The sequence below is a fragment of the Pollachius pollachius genome, assembly GCF_949987615.1.
Source record: "Pollachius pollachius genome assembly, chromosome: 4".
Lineage (NCBI taxonomy): Eukaryota > Metazoa > Chordata > Actinopteri > Gadiformes > Gadidae > Pollachius > Pollachius pollachius.
This window is the reverse complement of record NC_136937.1, coordinates 21,993,329-22,004,633: the sequence shown is the minus strand read 5'-3', so window position 1 is coordinate 22,004,633 and position 11,305 is coordinate 21,993,329. Positions and strand designations below refer to the sequence as shown.

Sequence of the window (11,305 nt, the reverse complement as noted above, 5' to 3'; positions counted from 1 at the left end):
GCCCCGTGTGAGGGGAATCTGAAGTCTCACCACACACACACAAACAAGCACACATGCGCTCACACAGACACACAAACATGCCTACATGCACACGCATACACAAACAAGCGCACACACGCACTTCACACTCTCTGGAAATACCTCTAGAATATGTATATGTTTGTTTTGCATTGCCAACAGGGACTATTTTCTGTGTTTCTTATGGTACGATGATTTCTTCTTTTCAGACAATATAACCTATGTTGCTTTGCAGTAGCTTTTGGGACTATACTCTTGTTTGTAATGTCACCAAGCAACGAGTATGGTTCCATTCTCTCGCTTTAGAACGGAGAGAACAGAAGAAGTGTTAGTGAGCAACCAACCGTTGCTCAACTTTTCTGTGTATATTTATTTATTCTATTTATTTATTTGCGAGGCGCCCTTATGATATCCCTCCACTCCTTTGTGCCCATGGCTAGATAGGGATAGTTGGGGTCTACCCTTCCAAGACAAACAAAGCCTCAAGTTAAAACCAAACTGCTCACCGCATGTGGCACAAAGAAAGTTGCTTAATACTGCCTTGTTGTTACTATAGTGAGGTACGACTCTGGGAATTCCAGTTCCTTTTGCTTAAGACAATATAGGCCGACGTAAGGCGGCTCTGCTTGGGCGGGCGTTAATGTTAGGCTTTTGAAACAGCTAGTTGCTCAGCCTCTTAAAGAAAACACCTTGCTTAACTTACCGATGTTACTGTTTCCATAGAGACGTGTAGACTCCTTCTAGTTAGCTTAACTGTAGATATACAGTACAGATGCTTTATTTATTTGAAAATGCTTAATTGTAGGTGATTTTAAATTATTTTTCTTACCAGGGAAATTCGGTAGGGTGGTTGATTGCTGTTATTTAAACGTTTTGCTCTAGTCTTTGATTTAGTATGTTTTATCTTTGGATAGGAAGTTCTGTTTAGGTTTTTGTTGGTTATTATTTTGCCTCCTTTTCTGATGACGTGAATGCCAAAGGTGTTACAATGAGATGCCCAGCGGGGCTACGTAGCATTCGCATTGGGGCCGGACTAGTTTTACTTTATTCACTTTAGTCACCACTAAATAACCGGTAGAATAACAGAAGACATCCTGAGGGAAAAACTTGTTCTTGCAGATTTTGTGTTGCCTTTCTACCAGCAATTTGAACAACCAATAAATACATTTACTTGAAAAAAACTAAAACCTGTTCATTTGCATTTGTATGTGAATTGTGTTTTGTCAACAAAAGGGATTATTAAATTGAAACCAAGATTTCCTGTTTTGTGAGACACACAACCAGTGGAGACCCAGCTGCCAGCCAAACCTCTCTCTCTGTCTCTCGGCCCCCTGCTGAGTGTGTTCATAAAGTCTTGTTTCTGCCACTTTCACACAGAGAGCTCTGTGCGCCGTAAATGCGACAGCAAACTCTGTTGGGATTGAAATTTAACACTGTTAATCTGAGAGGGACCTGTTAGTTAAACCTGTTAGTTTGAGAAAAACAAGTATTTTGCTTTCTGAGAAGAGATTTAAAAGGTGCTCTGCATGATAATCATAAATCCCTTCTCATTACTGGCCTCTTAGGCCGGTTTGTGTACGGCAGCATACTCCAATCATGCATGCACAGCACTAGAGTGGGTGAGTAATAATCATAAAAACGGAAGAACAGACTTTTGGCCATTATCTGAGCTTATATGTCACTTTGTTTGAATGTAATATCAGTCTGCTTACTGGCTGTTATACTCCACTGAGAGAGAGGGGAAAAAGGTAATTTCTGAAAGGATTTGGCCATTTGCTAACACACCAGGATAACTGTGATTGTATACTTCAAGATGTAAACCAGCCATGATGTTTCTTTTCAACTCGCCTCCTCTCTACTCTGAATTGGGAGGTTGGTGAGCCATTCCTTCCATACATCCATACAGTCCCTATGGTGTTGAGCAGCTGCCACAGCTGGATCTGGGTTTGTCCAGCAGAAGTAGAAGCATACGAACTGCCCTGGCTAGCTTGTTTTCTCCAATAGTGCCCACAAACAAACAACTCAACAGGTTGAATGGTGTGCTTACACTACGCCACCTCGCATGCTTAGCAATTTACAATTCCCCCACAAAAATCAGCAATTCCCTAATTTGGCATTGTCTGGTTTAATGAAAGAGGAGCGTTCAGTGGACCTGTTCCAATCAGACAGAATATACTGAGGATGGACGCAACAGAAATGGATTCCCCGGGACGGTCAAATGTAAATTTGTGACATCCCTCTCAATAAAACTGAGTCCCTCTGCACTCAGTATTCAGCACACATTCCAAAACGCAGCCACTGTCTTCATTCACAATTTTAACTGCGCTTCTCAGTTGAGGAAACACAGAATCTTAATTTGTGGATTTGTCAGGGCAGTTCGTATCCACTTACTTGTGCTGGACAAACCCAGATCCAGCTGTGGGAGATGATCAAGTGGGGACTTTCATGGATGTCAATGGCTCGCTGTGAGAGGAGGTGAGTTGAACCCAAATCATGGCTGATTTTGATCTTGACATAGACAATCAACCTGGGGCCAAATCCTTTAAGTTAAATAACAACCTGCTCATGTATTTGTTGACATTAAAGGCATCTGTCCAATGTATGCATTCTATATTATGTGGATGATTCTGTTTGAGGAAAGTTTTTTTAAATAGATACACATATTTGTATATACATATAAATATAAACACATATGTATACATACTGTCTATATGTATGCATATATATTTGCAGATGTATGCATGTTTAAAATAAATATGTGAGGCAACTTATGAGGGTTTTTAACAAACGGAATTCTTGGAAAATTAAAGATGCAAGGCATAGATATAACAAAAACGATAGTCCTGTCCTGTTAGGAATCTTAGACAGTATTTACAAGTAGACCTGGTTGTTTTATGTAGACCTAGGGTTAGGGTTAACCCTAGCTCAAACATACCATGTGCTCATAAGATTCCTGTGTGCTCCATACAGCTCCATGCATCACTTACTCCTCCCCTTCCTGCCCTGAGCTGCTCGTGTCGGCTTGGCGATGGCCTGGGGAGTCAGAGCTGGGCTGCCGCTCCCCCTAGTGGACAAGACTGTGCACTGCAGTTTGAGCTCCAGGAGTTTTGCGACCAGAGTGGCTTCTTGACGCAGGTTGGTGGCTACCTGATCCGCCTTAGAATGGACCAACTCCTGTACACCCTGTAGTAGGAGGAAATATAGGTGTATGTCTTGTTATCGGGTTGGTTCGCCCAAGGGTGTACCCATGGTTTCAACATTGGGGGGGACAAATGCCTGGGGGGGATGTTTAAAACACTTTAATACTGGATGTGACCAAGCAGTCTGGGAGAGTGGAAGACTTGAAATTAGTAAAAAGTTGACACACATATACTTCAGAGCTGTTTTCCTTTACTTTTTAAATTAAATAAAACATTTAGTGCTACTCAATATTTCAACCAATACAGTCAGTTTTTTCACAATATATTCATTGACGTTTTGTCTTTTTTACAACACACACACAAACAAACACCTGCACCATCACAACAAGGACACAAAATCCAGCCAGTTCTCACTTCCATTCAATTGTTTATTGCATACCCATCACATTTGACAATGTTGAGTAAAACCCAGCCAGGTGCATCAATCTCATGGACCTAAATAGAAGTCACCCCAAAACTTTGGGGTTTTGTTACCCCTCAGAAAACATAGCTTTTCTGATATTTTCAACCACTTGCTTAATAAGTACATAGATGAGTTTCATGAGAGAGCGCACTGAGCTAATCTCATGGTTAAACCATTAGCCGAATTGAGTGATGCACTGCTAAAGAATTAGACATGTCAAGGAAATAACCTAAATGTTTTCTGATTAGTTATAGATCAATATATACATTATAAAATGTGTTGTAACTTTGAATTAGACTTGACTTAATAATTATAAACGTTGAATAAATAACAATTACGATAATGCTTAGTCTACAGGTTATTTAGGCTCCATGCAAACTTTTATATATATTTATTTCATTTGAAGGTAATAAATCATCTTTTTTCACCAGAAGTCAATATGGAACCATTTAAGCCGACTATGTTCCATTAAAGCCCACCTCATGTTTTTCAATAGGAAGTCCATGTTGTCAGACCAATTCTCACTGTAATGAAATGCCAGGCTGTTCATCATTCATCAGATGGGGTTATATACATCAAGATTATACACTGTCCAAAGTATTACATTTATCTCAGTATAATAGATGAAGCTAATCTGAAAAGAGAATTAGTACAAAAAGAAGAAATCACAGCACCAGTCCTAATATAGTAGAGGAATAGGCTTAATGGGTACCTTTACCCTAACAAAAAAAGGTGATTAGGGATGAAGCATGGGTTAGAGGTGAATGGGGGACCTTCAGGCTGGAGAGAGTGAAGCAGGGAGGCTGGAAGTGGAGATCCACAGAGCACTACAGGCAGAAAGAAACAAGGATTGAGAAATACAACTGGTGAGAAAAACGACTATCAGGTGTTAAATATACGAGAGCCAGGTACACATATCTGCCACTGAAATCAAAGTATGATCCAACAGCTTCATAACTTACCTGTGTTTTCGACCGTAACACGCCACTCATTTGCTGTTGTTGATGATGTTGATGCCGTGGTCATATAAAAAAGACGGTTGATGACCAATGCAATCAAGTGACAACTGACAAGTCACCGTCACCGAGCCGCGCGTTCGGGGACGAATCATGGATCTATCCCATTGGCTAGCTAGCTCAAACAGCCATATTCCCATTGGCTGTAAGGGATGTAGATGGAATCGGATTGAGTCATTCAGGGTGTGCACTGTTCAAAGATGCGTTCAGGGAACGGAGTGTACTTCAGGGAACCGTAGGTGTTCTACCCATAGAAATATTGAATTGCTATATCCCTATTCCCCGCGATTTATTGGGGGGGACATTTTGGGCATATTTGAACATTTGGAGGGACTTGTACCTCCCAATGTATATGGCCGCTACGCCTATGGGTACACCCCATGGATTGCCCCATATTAGATCAACGGTTGAGATTGGCCTTCCACCTGGAGGGGGGCCAGACTCCTATACAAGAGCAAATAAAACATGGTATATGTATATGATCAAGAGCAGGTGTTTTCAAATTGGGTGAATGTGAGCCTCCCCTTAGAGTAGGTTAGGACAGCCGAGCCCCCCCCCCCCCCCCCGACCTAACACGCCTCTTCAGCAAATGCCATCTTTTGTGTGTTCCAGGCAATGATGACTTTCAATAACTAATCAAATGTAAATGTTTTTTAATATTGTATTTGAAGACATTTTATTTCCACAACTTTTTTAAAAGTGCATTCATAAACGATTCTTTGCAACAGCAAATAATTTCCAACTTCATGCAGGCCTAATTGAGGCTACTTTTAAAACCACTGAACATCAGTAGAACCTCACTGAACCTATCCACAAGTCAACAAAACAAAGCTACAACCGACGACACCCGACGGCTGAAATCGGCGCTGTGTGTCTGGGCCTTAAGCGCACATTTGAAGGAGATGCACATCGTCTAGAAAGAAATCAGCACAATGGACAGCTCTCGGATCAATGAACGACAACGGCATGTTATGAGATCGAACAGATTCACATATTTTCATCAAATTTGTTAACGATTTCAGCCACATAAAACCACAGATTTAAACCACAAACAAAATGCGCCATACTCACATCATTTGCACTACAAGCAGCATCAACCCTATGGCCCAACCAATTTATGCATTCAAGACACAACTTTGACCTTCAATTTAATCGTCCATATCAGTGATAACAATAAGGCCTCGCTTTTGATGGGCAGAGGTGTTCGATTCGGGGCTGCACTGCATAGAGAAATAAACGCAAGTCGTCCTCCACCTGCAGCCTTGATCTGTATTTGTTTTTAATCAGGATCAGTGCGGAAAACCCACACTCACACAATTAGGTTGAGGTGAAGGGGATTAGGACTTTCATAGCCTTTGTGGAGATCTGGGGGAACTCGCTCTCCACAGACAACCAGAAATGCATTCAGGAACATATTTCCTACGTTTTTTCTCCTCCCTTAATGCTCACTTTTTGTGACTTGGCACAAGGAAACGATGCATTTTAAAACTAATACAAGCACGCACAATTACCGATATCAATAGAGCTGCATACAGATGTGTATCTTTTCTTTGCGTGTTGCGTGTCGCGCCTCCCCTGTGGCTCTTTGGCGGCCCCCAGGGGAGGCGCGCCTCACCTATTGAAAACCGCTGATCTAGAGTAACGTCTGACCAGCATTCTGCTAATCTGCATATAAATGTTGCGCTTTGTCTCTCTGCTGACCTCGGCGTCCAGCGGTGCGGCCGTGTTGACCTCCGTCCTCCTGCTGACCCTTGGGGCCGTGCGTAGAGCCTGGAGTTGGTGCTCAGTGCACCCCAGGGTGGCGCTGAGATCTGCCTGGCGTCTCTGGAGTTCCACCTCCACCAGTGTCAGGCCCTACAGTTCATAGAGAGGCCCCAGCAGACACTATGGATCAACCAAAATTTTCATTTTTCTAATGAACATAATAACCCTTGAAATTATAGGGGAAGCTAAGAGGGGTTGTGTACCTACAGAACAGTGCATTCTGGGAAACTAATAAACCAACAGACAGATTTGTAATATCTACTACTGACGACCCAATGTGCATTTAAACACTGGGACATTGATGTTACGGGCAGGTGTCCACGAGTAAAAACAATGTGTGACTTAGGGCGCACTCACACTAGAAAAAACATGACGGCAAGCGGTTCACGTTGGTGCGATAGTGAAGTTGAGTTTTTCATTAAAAAGAAATCCCCCGTTTGTCACGGCGCGGGCTCTCTTGGTTCACTGGAGAAGGCGGGGCTGCGCACAGAGTCTAGACATCTTTACAATACTTCGCACACACACAATTTCTTTATGAATGAAGACACCCGCAAGAATAAGTTCACGTCTGATTGTAGGCTACAAACGCAATTAACTATTTACAAGTGCAAAAACGCCAACATATTCTTTAGTTTGCTGACCACTTGTTTTTTATCCAGACAAAAGCCTAGTAAGGACAGTTCCTCTGCGTCACTCTCGTAGATAGCACCATCTTTCAACTTCTTTGTTTAATACGACTGCATCACCTTCTTCCCTCGCGGATTTCACTTTCTCTCAAGTTAGAAAGTTAACTGCTCATAATCATATCGCTGCATTGTCTCTGTGGAGACAGCCCAGCAACTACACTACGCAAGCCCCGCGGAGCCGTCGCATTTACAACAGAATTAAACCCAATAAACCACCAATGTGTGCAGGGTCCGGGAGGGTAAATTGGGGTTCTAGCTCAAGCAGGCAATTTACCTCGGGGAGTGTAAACTCGCGTGCCGTGCCGCGAAAAAGGCGTGCATAAAACGGCCTATTTGGCAGTGTAAAAACGCTCGGTGAGAGAGGGCTGTATCTGAGTAGAACGGCTCCAAATAAGCAACAAAGTCAGTAAAGTGTCAACTGCGTTCTCTGTGTTGTTCTACTAAGCAGCGGACGCTTGGTGGTGACATATTACGACGTGATGACGTATGTAAAAGAGGCAACCATACTCATGGTGTGTTCCTGAATCCTCGAACGCCAGACTTCCGAGTTGAAAGTTGAAGATCTCCCAGCTTTCTTGCGGCATTTCTCAAAGGCACACCCCCTTTTTGTCTTCATCTTTAGAAAATCTGAGAGTAGACCGAGAGCAGTGATGACGCTCTCAACAAAATGGCTGCGCCCGTGAAGAGATTTTGTTTTTGTATTTGTACCACGTAGGTCATTTTAATGTCGATTTTAAATGCTCTTACACACTTGATTACATTGCTACTTTATTCCGGTCACCAATTTATACATTGCATGGTCTTGCTGTGCGTGCAATACAATGTAAAGTTGTGTTGTTTGTTTTCGGGCTGGTTTGCTAAAGAGGCTTATGTAGCTAACAATAAACAACGACTAGCCAATTTCATGACACAATCACAAAGACGAAAAGGAACGCTATGAATGCTCCGAGACCGGAAGTGACGTCAAACTTGCAACTCGGAATGCTGGTGTCCGAGGATTCAGGATGACACCATCAGGCCCAGTTGAGGTTGCCTAGTGTGAGCACAGGCCAGCGCACAGCGGGGCGGGGGGCAATCGTACTTGAGCATGGTACAGCTGTGAAACAGACTTTGGCACAGTACAGATGGCCCCCCCGCTTTAACGACGGCTAATGAGTCACCTCAGCGAGTTGTTGACACGATAGGCTCTGATGAGGAACTCTGCGGGGTGCCACAGGATTTGTGTCCATGCAAGACCACAAAAACCTATTATTAGGACCACCCACACAGGAGACATATGTAGGCTGATTTGTAGACATCCCAACGAAAGAGCTATATCCATTAGTTTGATTAAATGTACTTCACTCTGAATCACCTGGCGGCCATATATGGGTAATCGGGCAGGGAAACCAACTAGATAGATTGGAAACCATGGGTAAAATCTTGGAGGAAGGGGCGCCCCTGGTGGGCTGTATGGGTAGTTACCTGGGTGAGAGGCAGCGGCCTTGGGGGCACCTGCACCTCTAAATGAGCCAGCTCGGTGGACACGTTGGTGGCATGGTTCACTACTGCTGCGAGTAGCCGGTGGCTCCCAACGCAGGCGTCGGTGAGGTACCAGCTCAGCTGACTCCCATGGAGCATTGATAGGTTGGGCAGCCGTTTGGTTTGAGCCTCATCCAGAAGGGCCAGTAGCGCAGGTATGTCCAAAGCTTGGGTGCAGATGAAGACGGTACAGGTTGAGAGTATCACTCTCAAAAAAGAAAAAGTAGAATCCTAAATAAATGTAAAATGACCGATGTATCCTAGGCTAATCAAAACATGCATGAGAAACACGGCAACAGTTTCAAACACAACAACGTCCTAACCAATAATCACAATTTCCAAAAAACATGACTATCATTAACATTCCCAGGCTTCTATATTTCCGAAATGGAGGCAATGAGATCTGACATCACGATGTACAAGACACGCCCACAGTTCCACATCAAATAACAATGACGAATATGCAGAAGCAACTGTTGTATATATTATATATATATATATATATATATATATTATATATACAATAAAGATTTTTCCTCTAACCGTTGAGTCGCGGAAATACGTCTTTAGCCAACGTCGCTGCTTGGATCACGTCCCTCCACGGGAAGCCCCGAGTCACCGTGAACAGCGCCACGTCGAACACGAAGTGCTGGTGGAACTGTCGCAGTACGGAGGGCCGCCGCTCATCACTGAACTCGGGCCACGTGAAGTGACCCGCGAGCCGCAGCACAGCCTCGCACCTCTGACAAAGAGCACCACAGATGGTTAAAGATCCCATATACAGTATATTTTTTAGGGTTAATAATTGCATTTGGGTGTACTTCTAGAATAGGGTTAAAAATACCCCTTATTATTATCGCACTTTTAAATTTCTTAGAAAAAGCAGTCTGTTTTGTATCATGTTGCTTTAAAGCCCCCCTCCCGAGTAGGCCAGACTGCTGTGATTGGTCAGCACGCCCACTCTGTTGTGATTGGTTTTTATAGCGTATGGTCATTTATAGCGTTCCCATTAGTCTTTGTGATTGTGTCATGAAATTGGCTAGTCGTTGTTTAATGTCGGCGACATTAGCCTCTTTACCAAACCAGCTCGAAAACTAACAGCACAACTTTACATTGTATTGCACGCACAGCAAGAATGTGCAATGCATCAATTGGTGACTGGAATAAAGTAGCAATGTAATAAAGTGTGTAAGAGCATTTAAAATCAACATTAAAATGACCAACATGGTGCAAAATACAAAACCAATAAATCTCTTTAAGGGGCAGCTATTTTTGTTGAGAGCGTCATCACTGAACTCGGTATATTCATACTTTGCAGTCACGTGACTACTATGGCTACCTGGAGGGCAACAAACGCCGACAAAATGGCGACGAACAGCGGCCAGCCAGGGGAATTGCTGCCTTGCAATTCCCCTGGCAATCAATCAACCATTTAGACCATAAATGTTCAAATTATATGTCAAGAAAAGATAAACATGCTCGGAACTTGTGATCCATGCACAGCACCCGCTGATGTGTTCATTGCTTTGAAGTTGGCCACGTCTCGACCAGACTTGGAGTTTGGAGATATTTACATTTATCTTATGAGAATCCGTCACCTTACCGCACAAAAAATGAAAGCCTACAAAAGTACGGATAGCAAACTTTTTTTCAAGAGTGGGTGGGTTAACAACGTTGTCGTATGGGAGGTGAAAAACAGGAATACCTTCATAATCAAAGCAAAGGTGAGTGACTATCTAGCTATCCACAAAACGATCAACAAATAGCTTTTTTCTGAATCAAATAACTTTTAAATAGCTCTTTCATTGACCAAGTAATGCGGTAGCGTCCACACAAGTTACATTTTTTCAAGCATTTCTGAAGTTCCAGCGCAGCGGAGCTTTTTGCTGCACTCTGAAATGAAACTGCTTAGATCGTTTAGTGACGCCTCCGCCAGTGTTGCCAGATTGGGCCCGATTTCCCGCCCAATCTGGCAACATGGCGATCCCCATGACGGCAGAGGGAGGGTTGTTTTCATTTTTAAATAACCGTAATTATAATGTGTAATTAAACAATATATATTACTTATGGGAAATAATAATCTAATCTTATAGACAATAATATTTTTCTCCTTTTCGGATGGGGTAAAACCCCGGCTTCGCTCCTCGGCGGTTAGTATATCCAATCGCACAGCAACTATCTGGCATATCGTTTTCACCTCAAAATACCAACTTTCGTTTCGTATGGTAAAACTGGCGACGTCCTGGCAGATCCTTGATTAGGTTACTAAGTTGCTAGAGAACGTTGTTCTTGCCCGCCAGCCAGTCGTCGTGACGTCACGTGCAAATTAGGGCCCGACCAAAAGGTGGCGTGCCTCCGTGAAATGCCGCAAGAAAGCTGGGAGATTTCCCCACCTGCAACTCGGAAGGCTGGTGTCCGAGGCATCTGGAGCACACCATTAAGCAAAGGGAAAAGTCGAAATGCATGACATCATCCTGACGGGTCGGCTTGACGCAAGGGGAGAAGTTGACGCTACTGCTTCGGTTTGTTGTGTTTTATTTGACCACTTGTCAGGTTATTTTTCTTTTGAGGAACAAAAATAAACCATGTATTTTGTATATTCCTCCGTGAATTAAAGTCAGCCACGATGGAACTCATTGTGCCTACCTGAAGTTTTGATATCTTCTTTATTTCGGTCTCGGTCAAGGTTGCCATCAT

The 11,305-nt window shown here is 43.1% G+C and overlaps 1 protein-coding gene across 1 annotated transcript; it reads right to left on the bottom strand.

The window, feature by feature from the left end:
• Window positions 1-2,997: 2,997 nt before the first annotated feature.
• Window positions 2,998-11,305, bottom strand: cUnh8orf74 (chromosome Un C8orf74 homolog; the record flags this gene model as incomplete). The annotated part of the gene is made up of 5 exons (XM_079734589.1): window positions 2,998-3,201; window positions 6,339-6,491; window positions 8,552-8,775; window positions 9,152-9,350; window positions 11,255-11,305. The coding sequence occupies 5 exons, from the start codon at window positions 11,303-11,305 to the stop codon at window positions 2,998-3,000; spliced, it is 831 nt and encodes a 276-aa protein (XP_079590715.1).